The sequence below is a fragment of the Lampris incognitus genome, chromosome 12, assembly GCF_029633865.1.
Source record: "Lampris incognitus isolate fLamInc1 chromosome 12, fLamInc1.hap2, whole genome shotgun sequence".
NCBI lineage: Eukaryota > Metazoa > Chordata > Actinopteri > Lampriformes > Lampridae > Lampris > Lampris incognitus.
The window spans coordinates 14,128,355-14,153,028 of record NC_079222.1 but is presented as its reverse complement, the minus strand read 5'-3'; the positions used below and the strand labels follow the sequence as shown (position 1 = coordinate 14,153,028).

The following is a 24,674-nucleotide window of genomic DNA, read 5'->3' as shown; positions in this document are numbered from 1 at the left end:
AGGCCCGGCGTAATTTGACAGCACACTGAAGTCACACTGCTCTTTGGTTCTGTGAATAACGTCACGGCCTTGTGTCCCTCCCCAGTTGATGGATTTTGACTGAAATATGTATTGAGAAAGCTATGTTGCCCTCTCCTGGTGATATTTGTAACTGATTTGAGACGATCCACCAAAACAGCTTTCCCAATTTTGTACCAGTGACGCTTGACAGCAGACAAGTTTTCAGTCAAACCAAATACAGGACTGGCTGTTTCCACCAAATAGTGGTAATAGGTCTATTTATGGTTATAGTTTTATGTCAGTAAAACCATTTGGCTAAAATGAAAACCTTGTACTAGCCTCCATGTCACGTGACTGGAGATCACTATCATATAAAATGAACATAAACCTCTTTAATCTTAAAATGACTGAGCAGTTGCAAAAAGGCCAAACCTAAGTGGTACTGTAAATTGAAACAGCTATACCGAGACTGTGTTATTACAAGTGAAATTGCTTTTGTGGCCGAGGATGTGGTTTGGATGGACAGAGCAAAGATAAATCAACAGCATAAACATTTTTTAAAAAAAAAGAAAAGAAAGAAAATAACGTATTTGTGATTTTAGGATTCGGCTGAAAAATTGTGAAAATGATGACAATACACTGAAAAGGGAAGCGAGGCAACAACAACAAAGAAGACAAAAAAAGGATAAATGCAAACACAACAAAGAAAAAAGTATATCATACAAATGAAGACAACTTTGTAGAGGAAAATGATGAAGATGAAGGTGAAAAGGAAAATGAAAAAGAAGAGCACAAAGACAAAGATGAACATGAAGAAGAAGACATTTTGAACAAGGTGTGTGTAACATGCCAAACCGAGCCACTGAGGATGCACAAGCCGGTGCATTCTTAGTGCCGGTTCCAAGCCCCGCATAAATGGGGAGTGTTGCATCAGGAAGGGCATCCGGCATAAAACCTTTGCCAAATCAATATGCGGCTCATAAATCAGATTTCCATACCGGATCAGTCGAGGCCCGAGTTACCAACGACAGCCTCTGGTACTGTTGGCCAGCAGGTGCTGGTGGAAACTGCTACTGTTGGGTGAAGGAAATGGAGAGGGGGGAAAGCATGTCCCGAGGCAGCGGGAGAGGAGGAAAGGAGAGGAGGAAGGGTAAGAGTGTGAAGGTGAGAGTCGGAACTTTGAATGTTGGCACTATGACTGGTAAAGGGAGAGAGCTGGCTGATCTGATGGAGAGAAGGAAGAAAGATATACTGTGTGTGCAAGCGATCAGGTAGAAGGGGAGTAAGGCCAGGAGCATCGGAGGAGGGTTCAAACTCATCTACCATGGTGCGAATGGGAGGAGAAATGGGGTAGGGGGTCATTCTGAAGGAAGAGTATGTCAAGAGTGTGTTGGAGGTGAAGAGAGTGTCGCACAGAGTGATGAGTATGAAGCTGGAAATCAAGGGGTGATGAGAATGTCTTTATGCATGCTCAATAATATCACAGAAAATTGAATTAGTCCATCTAGACACAACATTTTTTGAGAGAAAAACATTTCATCACTCATCTAAGTGGCCTCTTGAGTCTCAGCTGGCTGCAGGTATCCAAAACCTTTTAAGCAATACAGTGGCATAACGACCGAAAACAACAATCAGTTTCATATGCAAATATGGGCGTGACCATTAAGGTAGAGTTTCAATGGCCATGTGTACTATTCACATATGAATTGGGAATGGTTGCAATAAAAGCACTGTAAGATGGCGACGGATGTACTCTTGGCCCCTCCCACGCTTCAGTGATGGTCGTTCCCTCTTCACATAAATGGCCTCTTTGACTCGCCGTTTCAAACAAGTGTTCCTCCCTATAAAGGACCTGCACATCCTCATCCTTGAAAGAGTGGCCACTGGCCTATCCATGGGTGTAGACTGCACAGTCCTGGCCTGACGCGTTAGCTTGATAGTTTTGCTGTTAGAGCCCCCACACTATGGAACTACTACTACTACTAACTACTACTACTACTACTACTACTTTCGGCTGCTCCCATAAGGGGTCACCACAGCGGATCATCTGTTTCCATTTCTTCCTGTCTTCTGCATCTTCCCTCCGTCACACCAGCCACCTGCATGGTCCTCCCTCACCACATCCATAAACCTCCTCTTTGGCCTTCCTCTGTCCCTCTTCCATGCAGATATTCCACACTATGGAACTCTTCCTGTCAAACTAAGACAAACCAAGTCTCTAGCTTCTTTTAAATCTCATCTTAAAACTTTTCTTTTGATGAAAGCTTTTACAAATATTTTGATATGATATTTGCTTTTGTTTATTTATCCTGTTTTTATTTTTAATCTTACTTATTTGGTCTTACTCTTATTTTTACCTTGTCTCATTTTATTCTTTGTAAAGCACTTTGTAACTTTGCTTTAGAAAAGTGGCCAGCATCTGTTTGGTTTCTCCCGATGAACAAGTCATGGCAATCCTCCTGGTACTCCACAGCGTACACTATATTGCTCTGTTTGTGCTGAGGACCTAATCCTTGGGGTGGACCAGTTTCTGGCGCAGCGTGTTTTGGCGTTTGAAGCAACTGAGACACGGTGTTTGAAAAATATGCCCTCAACTGTTCCAAATCTCCTGCCACATACGGAATCACCACTGGTTTACACTTAGATGGCTTTTGTCCTAACATTGACCAAGTGGTCTGCTCCTGAAGCTGTGTCTTCTGTCCACATACTTGACATACAGGGGGCAGTACTGTAGGCAGAAGCATGGGTGTGCTATGGGTTCGCCAGTCCCACCTGTAGTGGCCCACTTGTATATGGAGGAAGTGGAAAAGAGGGATCTGATGTCCTATCCAAGGGTATCACTTAGCTATGGGTTCAGATTTGTGGACGACACCTGGGTTAAAATCAAATCTCAGGATGTACCACATTTCCTCGACCACATTAACTCTGTGGACAACCACATCAAGTTCACCAGGGATGATGTGAAAAATGACAGGTTAGCCTTCTTAGACCGTGAAATTGCAATTGGTGATGGGGCACATTTGATTGTTGATGTTTACCGTAAACCAACACATACTGATCAGTACTTAAGGTTTGACTTTCATCATCCACTGCAGCACAGACGAGGAGTCATCAGGATGCCGTAACACCAAGCTGACAACATCCCCACCGATACAACGGCTGGGGAAGGGGAGAAATTCCACATTAAACAGGCCCTGGTTAAGGGTGGTTATCCTAACTGGGCGTTTGTCAAAGCCAGGAAGATGTCCCACAGTGCACCAGCCAATCGAAGAGAGAAGAAGGACAAAAGCTGTATAAGCATAAACCAGTGGTGATTCCGTATTTGTCTCCAAACCGTCCAACCTGAGCTTGTTCCTAATCCTGTCCTTCTTCGTCACGCCCAATGAAAATCTTAGCATCGTCAACTCTGCCACCTCCAGCTCCACCTCCTGTCTTTTCATCAATGCCACTGTCTCCAAACCATATAAAATAGCTGGTCTCACAACCATCTTGTAAACCTTCCCTTTAATGCTTACTGATACCCTTCTGTCACAAATCACTGCTGACACTCTTCTCCACCCACTCCATCCTGCCTGCACTCTCTTCTTCACCTCTCTTCTGCACTCCCCGTTACTTTGGACAGTTGACCCCAAACCGAAGAATCACCATATCACAGGATTAAATGACTACAGGCCCATTGCCCTAACATTTGTGGTCATGAAATCCTATGAGAGACCGGTGTTGGCCCACCTGAAGGAAATGATGGACTCCCTGCTCGACTCCCTGCAGTTTGCCTACTGAGCAAACAGGTCAGTGGATGATGCAGTCAACATGGAATTGCACTACATCTTCCAACACCTCGACTCCCCAGGGGCATATACAAGGGTCCTGTTGTGGACTTCAGCTCAGCGTTCGACATCATCGTCCCAGATATCCTCCACTCCAAATTCGCACAGCTCACGGTACCAGCCCCCATCTGCCAGTGGATTAAAAAATTCCTGACAGACAGGAGGCAGCTGTGAGGCTGGGGAAAATCACAATCAGCACCCGTACAATCAGCACTAGTGCCCCCAAGGGATGTGCGCTCTCCCTTCTACTCTTCTCCCCTCTACACAAATGACTGCACCTCATGTGACCCGTCTGTTAAACTCTTGAAGTTTGTGGTTACTGAGCAGCTTATCATCTGATGTGGCCATAATAACCTGGAACTGAACATGCTCAAAACAGTGGAGATGACAGCGGACTTCAGGAGGAACCCCCCCCCCCCCGCCCCCAACAATACTCATGCTCAACCATACTCAAAAGCACGGTGTCTGCGGTAAAATCTTGGGTTCCACAATCTCCCAGGACCTAATATGGGCATCCAACATAAATACAATCATCAAAAAAGCCCAGCAGACAATGTACTTTCTTCGCCAGCTCAAGAAGTTAAACCTGTCTCAGAAGCTGCTGATTCAGTTCTACAATGCAATAATCCAGCCTGTCTTCTGCACATCCATCACTTTCTGGTTTGGATTGGCCACAAACAGGACAGGGACAGACTACAACGGACAGTTAAGTCTGCAGAGAAAATCATTGGTGCCAACCTGCCCTCCATTCGGGACTTACACACCCCCAGAGTCAGGAAACAGTCAGGCAACATCACTGCAGACACATCACACCCTGGCCACAACCTGTTCCAATTCTTCCCCTCTGGTAGGTGCTACTGAGCACTGTACCCCAAAGCAACCAGATATAAAAACAGTTTTTTCCGCGGGCTGTCATTCAAATCAATGCTTAACACAGTCAAATAAATCCAACCATTTTGTATACACTGTACTGTACATTGTATGTATACTGGTATACTCTGTCATGTACATGTACCTCAGGCATGTGAGTAAGTAACCTGCTAGTATTTATTTCAGCATCTCTGATATATTCTCTGCACCACTGCACTTTATCGCCTCTTATTTTGCCTGTATATAGTCAATCCTTGTGTATATATCTGAAGATTGTTGTGTTGTAGTGTTGTTATTCTATGTTAAGTACACTGACGGCCACGAAACCGGAGTATATTTCCATTAGTGTAAACCTACATGGCCAATAAACATGATTCTGATTCTGATAGTACATTGGGGAAACTAAAATGACGCTGGCCAAGAGGATGGCACAACACAGAAGAGCTAATGCGTCAGGCCAGGACTCCGCAGTCTACGCCCATCTGCAGGCCAGTGGCCACTCTTTCAAGGATGAGGATGTTCACGTCCCTGATAGGGAGGAGCACTCGTTTTGAACAGGGACTCAAAGAGGCCATCTATGGGAAGAGGGAAAGACATCCCTGAACCGGGGGGGGGTGGAGCTAAGAGTACATCTGTCGCCATTTTACAATGCTGTGACTGCTACCATTCCCAAATCCTCTGTGAATAGCACACATGGCCATTGAAACTCTAATATATGGTCACAGCAATTTGCATATAAAACCGATCGTTGTTTTCAGTCATTAGGCCACTATATTGTTTATAAGGGTGGGGATACCTGCAGTCAGTTGAGACTGAAGAGGTCACTTAGATGAGTGATGAAATGTTTCTCTCTCAATAAATATTGTGTTCAGATGAACTGATTCAACTTTCTGTGACGATGATGAATGTTATCACCGCATATGCCCTGCAAGTTGGGTGTGAGATGGAAGAGAAAGAAGAATTCTAGATTAAGTTGGATGAAGTGGTGGAGAGTGTACCCAAGGAGGAGAGAGTGGTGATTGGAGCAGACTTCAATGGGCATGTTGGTGAAGGGAACAGAGGTGATGAGGAGGTGATGGGCAGGTATGGTGTCAAGGAGAGGAATGGGGAAGGACAGATGGTGGTGGATTTTGTGAAAAGGATGGAAATGGCTGTGGTGAATTCATATTTCAAGAGGAGGGAGGAACACAGGGTGACATATAATTGTGGCGGAAGGTGCATATGGGGTGGACTATGTCTTACATAGGAGGGACAATCTGAAAGGAATTGGAGACAGCAAAGTGGTGACAGGAGAGAACATAGCTATGCAGCATCGGACAGTGGTCTGTAGGATGACTTAGGAGACCATGAAGAGGAAGCGAGTGAAGGCAGAGCCAAGTATCAAATGGTGGAAGATGAAGAAGGAAGACTGTTGTCTGGAGTTTAGGGAGGAGTTAAGACAGGCACTGGGTGGCAGTGAAGAGTTGCCAGATGGCTGGGCAACCACTGCAGAAATAGTGAGGGAGACAGCTAGGAGGGTACTTGGTGTGTCATCTGAGCAGAGGAAAGAAGACAAGGAGACTTGGTGGTGGAACGAGGAAGTACAGCAAAGTATACAGAGGAAGAGGTTGACAAATAAGAAGTGGGATAGTCAGAGAGATGAAGAAAGTAGACAGGGGCACAAGAAGATGCAGCATTAAAAAAAAAAGAAGAAGTGGTGAAGGCAAAGGAAAAGGCATATTATAAGTTACCTGAGAGGTTGGACACTAAGGAAAGAGAAAAGAACTAATTGGCTAGACAGAGGGACCAAGCTGGGAAGGTTGTGCAACAGATTAGGGGGATCAAGGATAGCAAATGAAATTTGCTGACAATCGAGGAGATTGTGTTGAGAAGATGGAAGGAGTACTTTGAGGGGCTGATGAATGAATACAATGAGAAAGAGAGAAGGTTGGATGATGTGGGGATATTGAATCTGGAGTGTGGTGGATTAGCAAGGAGGAAGTGAGGGCAGCTATGAAGAGGATGAGGAGTGGAAAAGTGGTTGGTCCAGATAACATACCTGTGGAGGCATGGAGGTGTTTAGGAGAGATGGCAGTAGAGTTTTTAACTAGATTGTTCAACACAATCTTGGAAAGTGAGAGGATGCCTGATAAGTGGAGAAGAAGCATACTGGTACTGATTTTCAAGAATAAGGGCGATGTGCAGAGCTGTAGTAACTACAAAGGTATAAAGTTGATCAGCTACAGCACGAAGATATGGGAAAGAGTAGCTGAAGCTAGGTTAAGAGGAGAGGTGACAATTAGTGAGCAGCAGTATGGTTTCATGGAACAAAGAGCAATACAGATGTGATGTTTGCTTTGAGAGTGTTTATTGAGAAGTATAGAAAAGGTCAGAAGGAGTTATATTGTGTCTTTTTGGATTTAGAGAAAGCATATGACAGGGTGCCGAGACAGGAGGTGTGGTATTGTATGAGGAAGTCGGGACTTGCAGAGAAGTATGTAGGAGTGGTGCACAATATGTATGAGGGGAAGTGTGACAGTGGTGAGGTGTGCAGTTGGAATGACAGATAGATTCAAGTTGGAGGTGGGATTACATCAAGAATCAGCTCTGAGCCCTTTCTTGTTTGCATGGTGATGGACAGTTTGACAGACGAGATCAGGTAGGAGTCTCCATGGACTATGATGTTCACAGATGACATTGTGACCTGTAGTGAGAGTAGGATGCAGTTTGAGGAGAGCCTGGAGAGGTGAAGGTATGCACTGAAGCGAAGAGGAATGAAAGCCAGTAGGAGCAAGACTGAATAACTATGCGTGAATGAGAGGGAGGACAGCGGAATGGTGAGGATGCAAGGAGTAGAAGTGATGAAGGCGTATGAGTTTGAATACTTGGGGTCAACTGTTCAAAGTAATGGGGAGTGCGGAAGAGAGGTGAAGAAGAGAGTGCAGGCAGGTTGAAGTGGGTGGAGAAGAGTGTCAGGAGTGATTTGCGACAGAATGGTACCAGCAAGAGTTAAAGGGAAGGTTTACAAGATGGTAGTGAGAGCAGCTATGTTATATGGTCTGGAGAAAAAGATGAAAAGACAGGAGGTGGAGCTGGAGGTGCAAAGTTGAAGATGCTAAGAATTTTGGAGGGAGTGACGAAGAAGGACAGGATTAGGAATGAGTGTAATCGAGGGGCAGCTCAGGTTGGACGGTTTGGAGACAAAGCAAGAGAGGCAAGATTGAGATGGTTTGGACATGTGTGAAGGAGAGATGCTGGGTATATTGGGAGAAGGATGCTGAATATGGAGCTGCCAGGGAAGAGAAAAAGAGGAAGACCAAAGAGGAGGTTTATGGATGTGGTGAGGGAGGACATGTAGGTGGCTGGCGTGACAGAGGAAGATGCAGAGGACGGGAAGAAATGGAAACAGCTCATCTGCTGTGGCGACCCCTAACAGGAGCAGCCAAAAGCAGTAGTAGTAGTAGTAGTAGTAGTAGTGTGTGTAACATGCCACATTGCTTTTAATACTAATTCCTGTCTCTGTATCTACATAAGGAGGAAATTTGGGGGTACCTTGCACTTGGTTTGCAGGTGATAGTGTACATGTCTGGCAGAGATCATGGCCAACTGTCTCTGGATCCACAGTAGCTCCATCTGAGACTGCCTCAGCAGCTCTGATTCTTCCTCACCGGATCTGTGACCCCTCATCATCACCTGCAAAATTCCCACAACTGTATTTAACATTGACTTAGTACATCTGAAACTACACTGATAAATATAGAATACAGCCACACATGCCACACATTTCACTGTGCTTGTGAAATCAAACAAACGTACATACACATATCTGGAAATAGAGAGATACATCTCAGTGATTAAAACTACAGGAGGAAAAATAAAAAACAGAATCCATATATAGATATGTGCACGTACTTGAATACACGCACACATTAATGCATACCACAGTATGACCATATCTCTGTCAATATATCTGACACCCCCCTTACATTATCATTATTTCAGACATGTAGATGTCTGCCTAGAGTGTCATACATTAGGTACAAGAGCAAAAACTGTTCGAATTTACATATCTGCAAAGTTACAAGCTCCCAAAAAGATGGGGTACATGGGTCATCATAATTGGGTTAAGACAGAAGGACGAATGAAAGCCTTCCCTGAGTGCCAAGAACATCCATGTGCCAACATGGAAATTTGCATTCATGCACCAGTATACTATGCATGTCCTCAAATTTTGTTTCCCTTAACTTGCTGCGCACAAAGTGCCCCTTTCAGAGAACTGAGTTTAGCATTCACAAGGTGCATAAACATACACTTACAGTGCAAAAACACAAACACATGCAAAACTTGGCAATATTGCTAGCAATTAAAGAAACAAAAATCGCTACAAATTATCTGTAATGAGCATTAAGGCAACTTACTGTACAGTTCCTTCATCTTCCCATTCCAATAACACGAAAAGTCCTTTTATACTTCAATGTATAGAGTCAATGATTAACGTACAGCAAAACCAGCCTCGGTAAAGGTAAATATCATATTCCCCACATCACATTGTTTCCCCCTGCACTAGTTAGGCTGGCTTTGTCCACAGAATCTGACAAGGATGATTGACATATAGTGTTTTTGGTGTGTATTTCTTTGTACATTTGTGCACAAGCACACTTGTGTGTGACCTCGCTCCATCCAGTTACATAAAAGGAGATTACAGTACCACAGCAATACAATGACAGGAGGAGCCTGTTGAGCTACATCAGCTTTTATCAGTCAATAATCCCTCAGTGCGTCGTCATGGTTGGAGCTTTCTCTTTCTTTCTCTCTCTCTCTCTCTCTCTCTCTCTCTCTCTCTCTCTCTCTCTCTCTCTCTCTCTCTCTCTCTCTCTCTCTCGCTCTCTCTCTCTCTCTCTCTCTCTCTCTCTCTCTCTCTCTCTCTCTCTCTCTCTCTCTCTCTCTCTCTCTCTCTCTCTCTCTCTCTCTCTCTCTCTCTCTCTCTCTCTCTCTCTCTCTCTCTCTCTCTCTCTCTCTCTCTCTCTCTCTCTATCTCTCTCTCTCTCTCTCTCTCTCTCTCCTCTCTCTTGCTCACTCACTCTTGCTCTCTCTCTCCCTCACTCTCTCTCTCTCTCTCTCTCTCTCTCTCTCTCTCTCTCTCTCTCTCTCTCTCTCTTGCTCGCTCACTCACTCACTCTTGCTCTCTCTCTCCCTCACTCTCTCTCGCTCACTCTCTCTCTTGCTCACTCTCGCTCACTCTTTCCCTCTCCTCTCTCTCTCTTCCTCCCTCCCTCTCTCTCCCTCCCTCCCTCTCTCGTTCTCTCTCTCTCTTACTCTCTCTCTCTCACACACACACAAACACACACACACACACACACACACAAACACACACACACACACACACACACACACACACACACACACACACACACACACACACACACACACACACACAATGGACTATTTAGTCAGCCACAAGGATACTCACACGTACACAGCATAGTTTTTCTATAAAAAAAAACTATACAGATACTTTAAAACGTGAAGGGCTGAAAAGGTTGATGCTGTTGTATCCAAGCAGCATGAGAGATTAGACTACAATGACAATATAGTATGCATAGCAAACATCCAGACACAATGATTACACGGCCATCAGTGTTTTCCTGCTTCTGGGATGATGTGAGTTCTTCTAACAAGAAAAGAAACACCCTTATTTAACAATACAGAGGTTTACCATTTTATTTTGTCTTTTACTACAATCCTGCAGCGGAATCACTGCTCTCAATTTTCACTTGGAATTGGACCATTTCACTCTCAAGATAGCCAAAAGCTAACCTGCGTAAGATTCTATGTCAACACATGAACACATTATGCATAATTTCAACATGAATACTGCTAGTAACTACATCCCTTCTGAGCTGCTCTCTATTAGGATATTTTATTAATTAATTTCCCTCTCAGCTGCTTGAAATACTAACTAGAGTCAATTCACTTCTAAGATCAGAAAGCGAGAGAAATCTATTGCTCTAGCACACTTTGGTTTTCTCACGAGGAAGACAGATCTATATACCTCCATCTTGCCAAATTTCTCTTACAGTCACCACCAAATGTTGACACAATCCTCAAACAGCTTCTGCTCACTTACTCACCTGTGACACTTGTAATACTCCTGTAGAATAACTATGGAGGAGTACAGAAAGAACAGCACCTTGTGTCTTCTCAGATTCATGCAGAAATGTACCACTTTCCTAAGTCCTCTAGTACTTGTCACATCCTCGTCCCGGGAAACAGTGGTATATGTATCTCCGTTATTATTTCCATGATTATGAAATTGTCCAAAAAAATCTATATAACTGTGTAGTAAGATTAATTTCAAGATATAAGTATTTCACTGAGACTATACAGAGTGACCCAGATGGAGCTGTCAACTCTTGTACAACTATACTCTTGCCCAAGGTAGTCAACCCAGGCATCCAGTCCCCTTAACTTGAGTCTAAATAAACAACACTTCAGAGTTGAATTGGGTGGACCAGTCTTGTGCATCACCAAATTCAAGTTGCCAGAGCAACGTGTATTAGTCTACATCTTTGCTTTAAAGAGGTAGTGATGGATAAATGTGGTTTCAAAGTAAACAAATGAGCACTATTTGCAATACATGAAGGGAGCATAAAAAATAAATGTTTTAATACAAAATATAATCAGTTTTGAGTCTATGATATTGGATCTCCCTCCCAGTCTTGCTGCAGCCTCATGAAGTTGTCATTTCTGTGACATTTATGACATCAGCAAAATATTGCACTAATTTTTTTGATAAATGAATGTGATTGTTTCTTACACACTTTTGGGGTGTTTTGATGGATACATACATTCTGAAACTTTGGAAACCCTAAGAATGTTCAACTGTGCATTTGTCATACCTTCCAAAGAACATTTATATTCACATGTTTTAGCCTAAAGATGATAAACATTAGATTTAGATTAGATTACATTACATTATATTGTTTTGTCTGTGAATGTTCTCCTTCATCCAGGTCATAGTTATCCAAAGGCATTGAATCAAGTGCAACTGGACTTGGTTATATATCCATGAATACGTTTCGCCTCTCATCCAAGAGGCTTCATCAGTTCGTGCCTTTCTGACTAGACCAAGCTAGTCTGACTGGCTGGTGATGAAACTCAGATATTTAGCCTCATTGGGGTCATTATAGAGCTATCTGATAACGACTCCAAAGAGGCTAAATATCTGAGTTTCATCACCAGCCAGTCAGACTAGCTTGGTCTAGTTAGAAAGGCACGAACTGATGAAGCCTCTTGGATGAGAGGCAAAACGTCTTCACGGATATATAACCAAGTCCGGTTGCACTTGATTCAGTTCCTTTGGATTACATTGTTTTATTAGCCAAATGATCAAGGCCGGTGGAATTTGGTTTCAGTACACGTTGAACTCTGCAGCACAATACATACAGGGACAACAGCGGATACTCCACATATTATCATGAACAATGCAGTTAGACAATAGCAGAAACAAACATATTACGCACAACAATTAGGGGGATGGTGGTATGCATGCATGCCAGTGGTGTGTGAGGAGGGGACTGTGGGGATGAATTCAGAGTCCTGATAGCTGGGGGGGGGGGGACTGTTAAGTGTTTAGTTTTAGTGGACATTGACTTGTAGTGTCTCCCTGAGGGGAGGAGCTGGAAGAGGTGATGAGCAGGATGTGAGGGGGCAGAGATGATCTTTTTTGCTCGCTTTTCAGTCCGCTGAGTATGTAGAGATTCAACTGAGGGGAGTGGGTTGCCTATGATTTTGGATGCCTTGTTGGCAATCCGCTGGGGGTTTTTCTGTGTTTGACTGTCCGTGCCGCTGTACCATACTGTAATAGAAAATGTTACGATGGACTCAATAATGGCTGAGTAAAACAACGAAAAGTTGACGTTTTTAAGCTGCCTAAGAAAGTAAAGTCATTGTTGAGCTTTTGCAATGATGTGTTTAGCGTTAATTTTCCACTTCAGGTTATTGCTGATGTAGGTTCCAAGGAATTTAAAAGAATCGGTGGTGGTGATGGGGTCTTTGTTCATTTGTATGGGTGTTTTGGGATTTGGCATGCATCGGAAGTCAATAATGAGTTCTTGGGTTTTGGCTGTATTAAGCAGAAGGTTGTCATTCGCGCACCAAATGACAGGTTGGTCTACTTCAGTGTGGTACTGGGTTTCATCATTGTTGGAGATCAGGCCTACAATGGTAGTGTGGTCTGCATATGTTAATATTTTCCCAGAACTGTCCATGGACGTAAAGTGGGTGGTGTGACATCAGAAGAGCCAGGGGGAGAGAACACAGCCCTGAGGAGCACCTGTACTGAAGGTAAGAAAGTGTGAGGTTAGTTTATTAACCTTCACCCTCTGTGGCCTATTCCACAGGAAGCTCCAAATCCAGTGGTATATGGGCTGGGTCAATGTTCATATCCAAGAGTATGGTTAAGAGTTTGAGTGGGTTGATGGAGTTGAAGGTGGAACTAAAGTCTATGATCAGGATGCGTGCGTAGGTGTTTTGTGATTCCAGGTGCTGCAGGGCATGGTGCAGGACTATGCTAACTGCATCCTCAACAGGCATGTTGGCTTAATAGGCAAATTGATATGGGTTCATCGTTGAGGAGATGCAAGATTTCAAGTATGACAGAATGATAAGTGCAAATGCTTTCATGGCCACAGATGTTAAGACAACTGGTCTGAAGTCATTGAGGCAGGTAATCTTTGAGGACTTTGGCACAGGAATGATGGTAGAGAGTTTGAAGCACTGTGGGACTGTACATTGGCTTAGAGAGGTGTTAAATATGGTGGAAAGTATTGGGGCCAATTGTGCTGCACAGTGGCTCAACAAAGCAGGACTGATGCCGTCTGGCCCTGCTGCTTTCCAAATGTTCAGCTTTTTGAATATCTCTCTCACCTCATCCTCCTGGATACAGAAGGGTGGCATTGGAGTGGGAGTATCAGGGGATGGCTGGTGGAATAGGTTTTTCAAACCCTGCATAAAACTCATTAATTTATCTGGGAGGTTATGGTCATTACCTGGAGGGGAGCAGGGTATTTTTTTGTAATCTGTCATTTCCTTAATATTTTTCCATATTGATCTGGAGTTACTGGAAGAGAATTGTTGATCCAATTTTGTTGCGTAGCTGGACTTTGCTTTTCTTATTGCAGCATGCAACTTATACGTGGCTGCTCTGTATTGTTCCCTATCTCCGTTTTTGTACACGCAGTTTTTTCTTTGTGTAGGAGGTGTAATTCTTTGGAGAACCAGTTTTGTTTTTTTTTGTTTTTTTTTAAATTGCCATACAATGTCATTGTTTTGGTAGGGATGCACATTTCCTCGCAGAACTTGATGTATGATGTCACCATGTCACTGGGTTCATTGAGGGAGTTGCAAGCTGCACTAAATATATTCCAATTAGTGCATGCAAAGCACCCTCGAAGCGTTTCAATGGAATCCATGGACCAGGACCTGACAAATTTTTATGTTTTCTTGATGGACTTAAGCTTTTGTCTGTATTTTGGGATGAAGGGTAATACAGTGTGGTTGGAATTCCCCAGTGGAACCCACAGGAATGCACAGTAAGCATTTGAAATTGAGACGTAGCAGTGGTCCAATGTTTTGTTTTCTCTGCTATGGCAAGTGACTTGTTGCTTATAGTTCGGGAGTTGGAGGGACAGGCTGGTATGGTTGAAATCACCTAACATGACTGACGTGTCAGGTTGGAGTTTTCAACAGAGTAAACGTGTTTGCTAATGGCTGTGTTAGCATTAGCTTGTGTGGTGGAATGTAAACGCCAACTAACAAGTGAAGCAAATTCTCTCACAAAGTAATATGGTCTGCGTTTCAAAATGATTAATTCAAGATCATAAGAGCAGTAGCGATGAAGGATTGCTGAGTTGTTACGCCAGCGTTTATTGACCACAATGTTATGTCTGCACACATCGACAGCGCTGCATTTGATTTGGTGCTGTTCTATTGGGCTGGGATCGATTGGTGATGCCTGCGGGCTCTGGGTTGTTTGATCGGGTCTGCCTGTGATGCTGTGTCAGTCTAAATAAAGAATGCAACGTGGCGGTTGTGTCGAGCGACAGCGCTGTGTCCTGACGTGATTTCTAAATACAATACACGAGACAAAAACCCCAACCTTTTGATTTGTGAGATAGTTTTACTGACCTGTCGGCTCTGAAGATGGTGAAGCCTGGGATGGTTTCCGCTTGATCATGGACCGATTGATCCAGCCATGTCTTGGTAAAGCAGAAGGCTGAACAGTTTCTGTAGTCTCTGTCAGTTTGTGTTTAAGACAAAAGTTCATCCAATTTATTTTTGAGGGATCGCACATTGGATAAGAGCAGTGCCGGTAGTGGGGGCCGATAGGGCTGTCTCCTGAACCCGGAGAATGTCCCTGTTCTCCATCTCCCTGCGCAAGGTGTATTTCCCCAGGGTGGCAAGCCAGTGTTGTTTACAACCAGTATATCCTCTGGAATGGTGGCAGATTGTCCCGAGTCACCAAATGTAGTTCTCCTGATGCACAGCAACTCCTCACCGTCTTATTTCCATAGACATGATGCTTTTCTGACATAAACCATAGACAAACGTGCAAGACAGCAGCAGAGCGGGACCTGGGGCAAGCCTCACGGCGGCCATCTTGAGATGATGTTGAGAGGAAGGCGTGAGTGTGTCACAATGGGCCATTAGTGAATCTTACGTCTTTTTCCAAAGAGTTTTATCTGTAATCTTTTGCCTGTTGATCGCTAATTCTGGGATGACGTTTTTGGTAAGGGGACAAAAATAATTTCATGTGGCTTCTTTTGTCTTGGCTAGTACAGCGTTAACCTCTGGGCATAGTATGTTTTACCCCACTGTGTAAAATCCTAAGCATTAATCGAAATGGCTATCAGCGAATTCAATATAGTAAAACATTTTCTATATTTGGTCATACACTTTCGACATCCCAACAGCTATCAAGTAATGCATTCGGGGGGGGGGCAGTCTCTGTGGTCGCCCTAGGCCCTGTAAACAGAGACAGGACATTTTCTTTGCACCCGCTCCTTGTCAGCCAATCAGGAGCGTGTGTTATAGGCCAGTGTTCCCATTGGTCCCTAAATGCTGTCAATCAGTTGGTGCGTTCAACGAGGCTCAGAAATGAGGGGGCGGATTCTTTAGCGTTACGTTTTTAACAGATAGCTAGCTCTTGATTACCCTGACTTTAATATGCTTTTTTTGGTTGAAACCTTTCATCTAAATTACTGGCCAAAATTTTAAACCATTTTTTTACATTGAAAAACTAAAACAACCGAAAATATCTGTTTAATTTGTTTTATATCTGAACCTTTGTTTTAAATTGAAATACTGGCAAAGATTTTTCTTAACTCTTAGTTTTCTGCCTACAATAAAATACTTACAGTGATGCTGTAACAACGCTGAACCTCAAATGTATTTTCACATTCAAGATCATCTGTATGTATCTCTTTAAGCCATGTTTGGCCTCTCTAAGAAGAAATAAATATAATTACCTTACTCCATAAGATATTTCATCCCCTCCCCCCCAAGTCAAATTAGATGTCAATGATCCAAGAATACTCGTGGTTAAATGACCTATAAAGACGGACATTTTTGTAGTGCAGTGTTTTTCTTGACCTTGGGCTGAAATACACTTAATTCATACAAAAACCTACAACATATTTTCGGTTCATTAATGACTAAAGGCATCTTAGTCGTGTTTATTTGTAGGGGATGATGTATTATAAGTGTAAATAAGGAAGTTGTTTGAAAATATTTGATAGGAATGAGTTTGCTTACCCATTCAAATGATGTCTTTCTTCAGTTTTCATCTTGTCTACAATTTTCTGTGTTGCTGGGTTCTCTCCTTTCCGGTGTTGGCATAGTCCGGAGCAAATGAATCCATGTGCCAGTCCTCTAATCCTTGGTAACAAATGCATAAAGCACCCATAATCAAAATCAGATCTGCTGCTCCTCAAATGTATGCTGAGTGTGGCATGGCTGCTAGGTGTGTTGGTGCATGCGTGACTGTGCAACATCTATGGAAATTCTCCTGAGGTATCACTGCAGATTCAATACTTTCCATGGTTCGCTTCCAAATTTGCCTTGCACAGTACGTGTGTGTGTGTGTGTGTGTGTGTGTGTGTGTGTGTGTGTGTGTGTGTGTGTGTGTGTGTGTGTGTGTGTGTGTGTGTGTGTGTGTGTCTGCAAGTCTTGGGTCTTTTGTAACAGAAATCGGTTGTTATTCAGAAACCTCTTTCGTAGCGTTCTTGTACCGAAGGTTGCCTGCTGTGTGACCATATGGCACACCCTTAGATCAGTCTGAAAAGACAGCAAAGAACAAAGACGAAATGGCAAGATAATAACAGAATAGCAAGATCTGAAAAGAACCTCCAATGAACAGAAGGAAGTACTGACCTCACACTGGCGTCACAGTGTCTAAATCAAGCAAGGCTCTCCACAGGAGTTCATAGTCCTGATGCATTTTGGGAAATATGCTTGCAGTGGTTAAGTACATTGGCAAATTAGTTTTGCTGGAGCTTTGTATATAAACATGATTACTAATTCAAATAGATAATTACTACATGGCACACATGCTGTTTATCACAATTGATAAAGGTCTTAATAGTCAGAATATCCTTTTCTCAATATTGAGGGCTGTTGACAATGTCTGTCTTACCGCCATACATATCCAAACTACTTATCCTGCTCGCAGGGTCGGGGGATGCTGGAGCCTTTCCCAGCAGTCATTCGGCGGCAGGCGGGGAGACACTCTGGGCAGGCCACCAGGCCATCACAGGGCCCACACACACACACACACACACACACACACACACACACACACACACACACACACACACACACACACACACACACACACCTAGGGACAATTTAGTATGGCTGATTCACCTGACCTACACCTCTTTGGGCTGTGGGAAGAGACCGGAGCACCCAGCGGAAACCCACACAGACACGGGGAGAACATGCAAACTCCACACAGAGGACGACCCGGAACGACCCCCAAGGTTGGACTACCCCGGGGCTCGAACCCAGAACCTTCTTGCTGTGAGGCGACCACACTAACCACTGCGCCAGGGTTTCCATAAGCTGTCTTATATTACTTTAGTTATTCTTCCTGATCAGACTGCAAAGGCACAACAAATAAGTGTTCACCCCGGCTGGAAGCCAGAAGAGGCCCAGTGCAACAGAGATCTTGAAAGGTGAACTGTACTCTAGACTTTGGATTCATTTGCCCACACGATGAAAAAGGAACAGAAAAAATGAAAAAGGTAACAGAGACATTGTGTGGGTAAGATAACTGTTCCCTTGGGTTTCCTGTCTTTCCTCTGCCCACGTTTCTGATAGGATAATTTGGCCATGACCTGCAAGATATGGGATTCATAAATAAAATAAATAAATAAAATAAAATAAAAAAATCAGTCCAGACAGGCACGCACCATCTCAGGTTTAACACATGTTGAAATAAACCTGCATCTTCTATGTGTGGTGTCAAACCAATCCCATGAATTTAAATCAACCCATAGGTAAGTATGCAAATGAAAATATTTGCCCAATTGGTGTTTCTCACCATTTTAAAGTCTACCTTTTTTTGTTGTCTATTACCCCAAAATGTAAACGATAAATGCATCCTACCTCCTCGTATACCACCTCAGCATATCTGATAACCAGCTGTAAGGTTTAAGTAAATGTTTAACTCTTAACTAAACGATACTGCTTTCCCCAAAAATTGAAGATGTGGATAGCTTTGAGTTTGGAGGGCTATTCGTTTAATTTATTTTATAACCTTTGGGTCTCCTTGAAGTTTAGAAATAAATGCAATGGAAACTATTCAATAATATAATATGTATTGTTGTGACGGGCCTATCACTACTGAATCCTTGATGGGGCAGTTCTGGAGTTCTCCAGCAGAGCAACTTCAATGATAATGGCATTGAAAAGGCTCACCAGCACTTTACTGAAAACTCATAACGATTAAAAACTCCAGAAACCTAAACCGGCTAAAAGCACAAGGGCATTCTGCAGAGAGTCCAACCAGTGGGAGAGAGCAGCTGCATCTCCGCAACTCTCTCTCTCTCTTTCTCCCTGGTGCGTGCAGGCACACACCAGATGACGGAACAAATCTATATAAAGTTTGATGGACACGTGCCTCCTGTAATTGGCACGTGTAACCTGTAATTGGACATGGGCTGGCAATTTTGTTTTAAATGGGGAAAAAAGATCATCTGCAGGGGTGTGCAGAATGTGTGGCTCTAAATAAGTATTGTATGGATACAGTGCCTCGCAAAAGTATTCAACCCCCCCTTGACAGTCATCACTAATTTCTGGATTATAAAAGATACTCACACATCTGTTCCAGAGCCATATTACTTTTGTGAACCCATAAGCTCTAACAGCATGTTCCCAAAGCCAAGCTATACTTAGTACAAATAGTGAGGAAATTTGTGTTTGGAAGATTATTTCTTTGTTGTAACAATGCTTCTTGGCAATGAATCTTATACCGTTGGAAAACCTGTTTATTTCCCTTTTAAATGGGGCCACATTTGTAAGGAACATGCATTTGTGGGATGAGCAGCAGAGCTGAGTATGTGGGTTGCAACCATGAAAAAGTTGCCAAATCTTCTCTGCCAATGCCAAACAGCTTATTTTGCTGTTGCTGTTGACTCTTGTTTTGAGCTTCTGGTACCCCAAGTGCTGACAATCAGGTGCCTGGTATAAGATTTATTGCCAAGAAGCATTGTTACAACAAAGAAATAATCTACCAAACACACATTTCCTTACTTTTTGTGCTAAGTTCAGTTATGTTTCACTAAACATAACGAATCTTTTTATCGTCTACCGTGCTCTGAAAGGCACCCACAAATAAAATGTGATATCATTATTATTATTATTATTATTGTTATTATTATTATTATTATTATTATGTCTGTTTATGTAATATGGTTTTGTTCGTGGTTTTTGTTTTACAGGCAATGGAGGACGATAGCTTCAGGTACCATGGACCCAGTAAGTTATTTATATGTAGCACCCATGTTTTTGAACACAAATCTCTACTCATGAACAAAAAACAACAACAAAAAACAACAACAACATAGCCATATTATTTATCATTGCTTTCCATCTCATTCCTAACAGGACATGGTGTGTGTCATGGCTGCGATAGCCATGGACATAGTCCAGCTTGTAGCCTCGACTATCCTGGATGCTGTGATCCAAAGGTCCAAGCACCGCAAATATGTGTCTCCACCACCCTCAAGACAGAATGGGAGTCCCTGTTCATTAGAGTAAGTCCATAAATAAATCTTCTAGACTCAAACACTCATAATCTTCTGCACTAGTGTCAAAATGTATACAATTGTCATTACAATTACCAAGTTTTCACACCCATTGTGTTTTCCCATTCAAATGGAGCCTTACAGTGGTGTACTGTGAAACTTGGTAATCAATCAGTTATTTTCAATGAGTCCCATTTAAAAATTGTCCAACTGTTTAGGTGTTAAACTTTTGTTGTATTGACAGTTGAGTTGTTAAAGTCAGTTAACCAATCTTTATTATTTAATCATTAGGACATTAGTCGGCATAAGAATCTTTTTGTTTCTAGCTGTCTTTTCAGTAACACTTAACCATAACACAAAATTTAAGAGAGCAGATTGTTATGAAAATATTTAAAAACCTGATTGGTGGTAAACTGTGGCAGTATTTCCAACAGCAGCATGAATATTAATATGTTCTTTATTCTCTCAAAAGAAGCCCAGATGAGACTGAGCAGGAGGTGATGGATAGTCTCCTGGTGACTGAACACATTGTCGAGGAGAGCATGGCTCATGTCATCCTTCAGTCAATGTCCGAAATCTTGGGTGTGACAGAGACCACGTCAGAGGTCTCAACTGAGCTTAACCGACTGGTGGCCAGTGAGGCTGCTGAGAAGATTAACTCTATCCTCTCTGAGATCGGCCAGGAGGCAGTGCTGGAGACCGACAGCCGTAAGATATTTGTGGGTGGATGTGTTCACAAAACCCACACTCTCCGCAGCATTGTTGCCGCCGTGGGCACCACCATGAGAGGGTGCCTGGCAAAGATGATGGGCTGCTGCCAGGCTGACTTTGACCGTCGCCGACTGTGGCGACAGTCTCCCGGACTGCCCCCCGAATTCGCTACAATATGGTCTCTTCCCAGTGATTAAAGTGGGCAGGAGCTACCCGGATCCCGACACCGGCACTTCCCCTCCTCCCCCAAGTCAACCGGAGCTGAGATCCGGCAGCACTCTGTAGACAGGAGTAATTTCAACCTTTTTGTCACAGTAAAATTTAAAACAAAAAACATGATGCAGCCAATTCACAAGCATTACAAAATAAATCGCAAATACAGTCGTTCTTCTATTTTTATACTACTTTACTTTTTCTAAAGGTTTGAACGATATCGCGTCCTCACGTGACCCGCACCTGCCTGCTGTCTGGCTTCACCAGACTTGACATCAAAAGAGACTGGCTTCACCAGACTTGACATCAGAAGAGACTGGCTTCACACTCACGGGTCAGGGTCAGTTCACCGCACCAGGCGGACAAGACTCGAGAGAGCGTCAACCTGCTACCTGCACTATTATCTTGGATTGGGGGGCATAAAGAGTGAGTATCTTCAGTGTATTTCCAATAGTATTTCCAATAGTTTTGTCTAGCTCTGCTGTGGTTTTCATTCAAGTAACTAACGTTAGCGAACGTAACGTTAGCTAGCTAGCTAACTAGCTATCTTCCACCCGGTAACGTTGCTAGCTAGTTGCTGACGTTGCTGGCTAGTTGTTTGAATGCTGCTAGGCAAGCTAAATATCGGTAGCGTCCGGTAACGTTACCGGTAGCTAGCTAGTTATGTTTGTCCAACCTTAGCTCTGGCCATGCAATATTTTCATTCAAATAACTAACTAGCTAGCAAACGTTAGCTACCGGTAGCTATTATTAGCTAACAATGCTAACGTCGGGACTACTGGACCAGTGGTTAGCTAGCCTAACGTTAGCTAGCTACCTATCACTCCCGCACTTTTGCCCACCTCCCTAATACAGAGATCCCCCACTTACCAAATCCCACTTTAACCCCTGTCTCTTCCTAATAGATATCTGCTGATTAACAAAGTTAAAGACGTTTCTTTTAAGATCATTCATCGCTGTTATCCTGTCAAGTCATTTTTAGTAAGATTCAACAAGGATATTGATGTAAATTGCAGTTTTTGTAACATGCACCCAGAGTCTGTCTTCCATTTGTTTTGGACTTGTGAACACACTCGGAGTCTGGCAAGGCATCTGTCGTCTTATATTGGGCTATATCTGTGATACTTTCGTACTTTGCTTGAAGGGTGTCTTGTTTGGTTTCACAAATTATAGAAGATATTTAGACATTAATATATTCTGTGTAACCTCATCATATCGCTGGCCAAGTTTTATATCCATAAATGTAAGGTGTTAAAAATTAAACCATCTTTTCGTACCTTTGAAAAGAAAGCAGAGTCCTACATTAGAACACGATCTACTTCATGCGATAGAAAAGCTGTGAAAACCTTCAATTTATACTCCAAATGTAACATATTAATATAATTTTAATATATTGTGGGAGTGCAGGAATGAGGAGATGGAGAGATCGAGTCGAGTCAACTCCGTTTACTCGCCACACAAAACGACAGCGATACCGCACAATCTCTCGTGGCAACCAGCTAACCGCTAGGCTGCTGCAAACATGGCTCCGCCCCGGAAACTCTGAAACGGAAGTCCTCTTAGCTCCTCCCCCAACGTGGCGTCAGAGCGTTCTCCCGCGTGCCTCGGTGTATATAAGCTGGTGCACTGAGCGTGGCAGCTCATTCTCTGCAAGACTTCTACGGGAGAGCAGCACGAGAGTTCTAAAGCGATCGTTAAAGAGATCATTCTAAAGCGACCATTGAAGACTACGAGGTAAGCACATTTACACTTTTATAGATCCACCATTTTCTCCATTCTCCTTAAAAATAAAAAAACAGTCAAGTGTGATTGTACCTTTAGTGAAAAGGTAGATGATGAATTTCTTTTAATTTTGTTTTAATTTTATGTTTTGCTTTGTTTTAATTGTTGCTTTGTTTTAATTTCATGTGTTGGTACAAATATCTACTGTTTTCGGGGGTCAAGATTATTTTTGTTTTTCTGGCTTCTATCTGTGTTAGTAAAATCTATGAACTACTATACTGCGGTACCCTGTGCTAATTGAATAAACTCTCAAAAACGTTGTTTAAAAAAAAGGAAAGAAAGAAAGAAAGAAAGAAAGAAAGAAAGAAAGAAAGAAAGAAAGAAAGAAAGAAAGAAAGGAAAAAAGCTAACGGTATTTTAAAAGTTGTTTTAAAATGCAGCCTGAATGTTATTATAATGTCCTGTAAATATTTTTGAATATAAACAAACGGTAACCATCATGGAAGGCTCCTAAGACGTACTTTGGTGGTTTTGTGAGGAAAATCTCAGAAAAATCTAATCGGTTCATCATTGCAACTCATCAGTTCACCGTTCTAAGTCTAATTAATGGCCTCTGTAATTTGCAAATCTGGTTTCGGTTATAATGCAACTGTATTCTTTATAATGCTGGGGATACCACCTGCAGTCAGCTGACATTGACGAAGGGAGTTGTTTGGCCGAGCGGTTTTCGAGAAAGCTGAAGGACCGACATACACAGACACATTCTTCCCGCGACGACCTGAAGGACAGCGCTACTCTACTGTCGAAAACCGAAATGTGGTCGGAGGTGGGAATTACATCTTAACAGGCCTACCAGTCGTAATAATAATATTATTATTATAAACATTAACATAAATGCATACAAAAACGTGTGAAAATGAAAAGCTTTAATTGGAAGGCAATATGATCTTGATAATAACCATTATGTTTCTGTCTTTCAGATGGAGGAAAACGTCAGGTTCAGCGTGGGCCTACCCCACATTGACTTGGAGGCGATCAAACCGCTGATTTTTAACCTCTTTAAGACGCTGTCTGAAGAGTAAGTGCTGTAAATGGATTTATTGTTGTGTCTGATATTTTATCAAATGGGGAACAGAAGCAACAACTTGTGTTAGAAAGCAGAATATCAACATAATTGGAAGGAAATTAGGGTCATAATATGCAGGTGCATTATCAACGTCAATTAATTATTAACCTCACTTAAGCATTGAGTTTTGTGCTGACGATGATTTTATACTTATGTAAGGTGTCCTTAGGTGCTCTGAACGGCACCCACAAATACAATTTTTTATTATGATCATTATTATTATTATTATGTCTGTTTATCTAATATGGTTTTGTTCGTGGTTTTTGTTTTACAGGCAATGGAGGACGATAGCTTCTGGTACCATGGAGCCAGTAAGTTATTTACGTAACACCCATGTTTCTGAACACAAATCTCATCTCTACTTATGAAAAAAAAACAACAACAACAACGTCGCCATGTTATTTATCATTGCTTTTCATCTCATTCCTAACAGGACATGGTGTGCGTCATGGCTGCGATGGCCATGGACATAGTCCAGCTTGTAGCCTCGACTATCCTGGATGCTGTGATCCAAAGGTCCAAGCACCGCAAATATGTGTCTCCACCACCCTCAAGACAGAATGGGAGTCCCTGTTCATTAGAGTAAGTCCATAAATAAATCTTCTACACTCAAACACGCATATTCTTCTGCACTAGTGTCAAAATGTATACAGTTGTCATGAGAATGACCAGGTTTTCACACCCATTGTGTTTTCCCATTCAAATGGAGCCTTACAGTGGTGTACTGTGAAACTTGGTAATCAATCAGTTATTTTCAAAGAGTCCCATTTAAAAATTGTCCAACTGTTTAGGTGTTAAACTTTTATCGTATTGACAGTTGAATTATTAAAGTTAGTTAGCCCATCTTTAAGATTTAATCATTAGGACATTAGTCGGCATAAGAATCTGTTTGTTTCTAGCTGTCTTTTTAGTAACATT

The 24,674-nt window shown here is 42.5% G+C and overlaps 1 protein-coding gene across 1 annotated transcript in view; it reads right to left on the bottom strand.

Annotated features, from left to right (window-relative positions):
- rimbp2a (RIMS binding protein 2a) overlaps positions 1-8,324 on the bottom strand; it is a 122,302-nt gene extending 113,978 nt beyond the window's left edge. The window contains exons 1-2 of the mRNA XM_056290956.1: positions 8,236-8,324; positions 3,498-3,510 (exon numbers count right to left, since the gene is read on the bottom strand). Of these exons, the coding sequence (XP_056146931.1) occupies positions 3,498-3,510; positions 8,236-8,309 (87 nt within the window). The 5' untranslated portion in view covers positions 8,310-8,324. The remainder of the gene's footprint in view (positions 1-3,497; positions 3,511-8,235) is intronic.
- Positions 8,325-24,674: the final 16,350 nt, after the last annotated feature.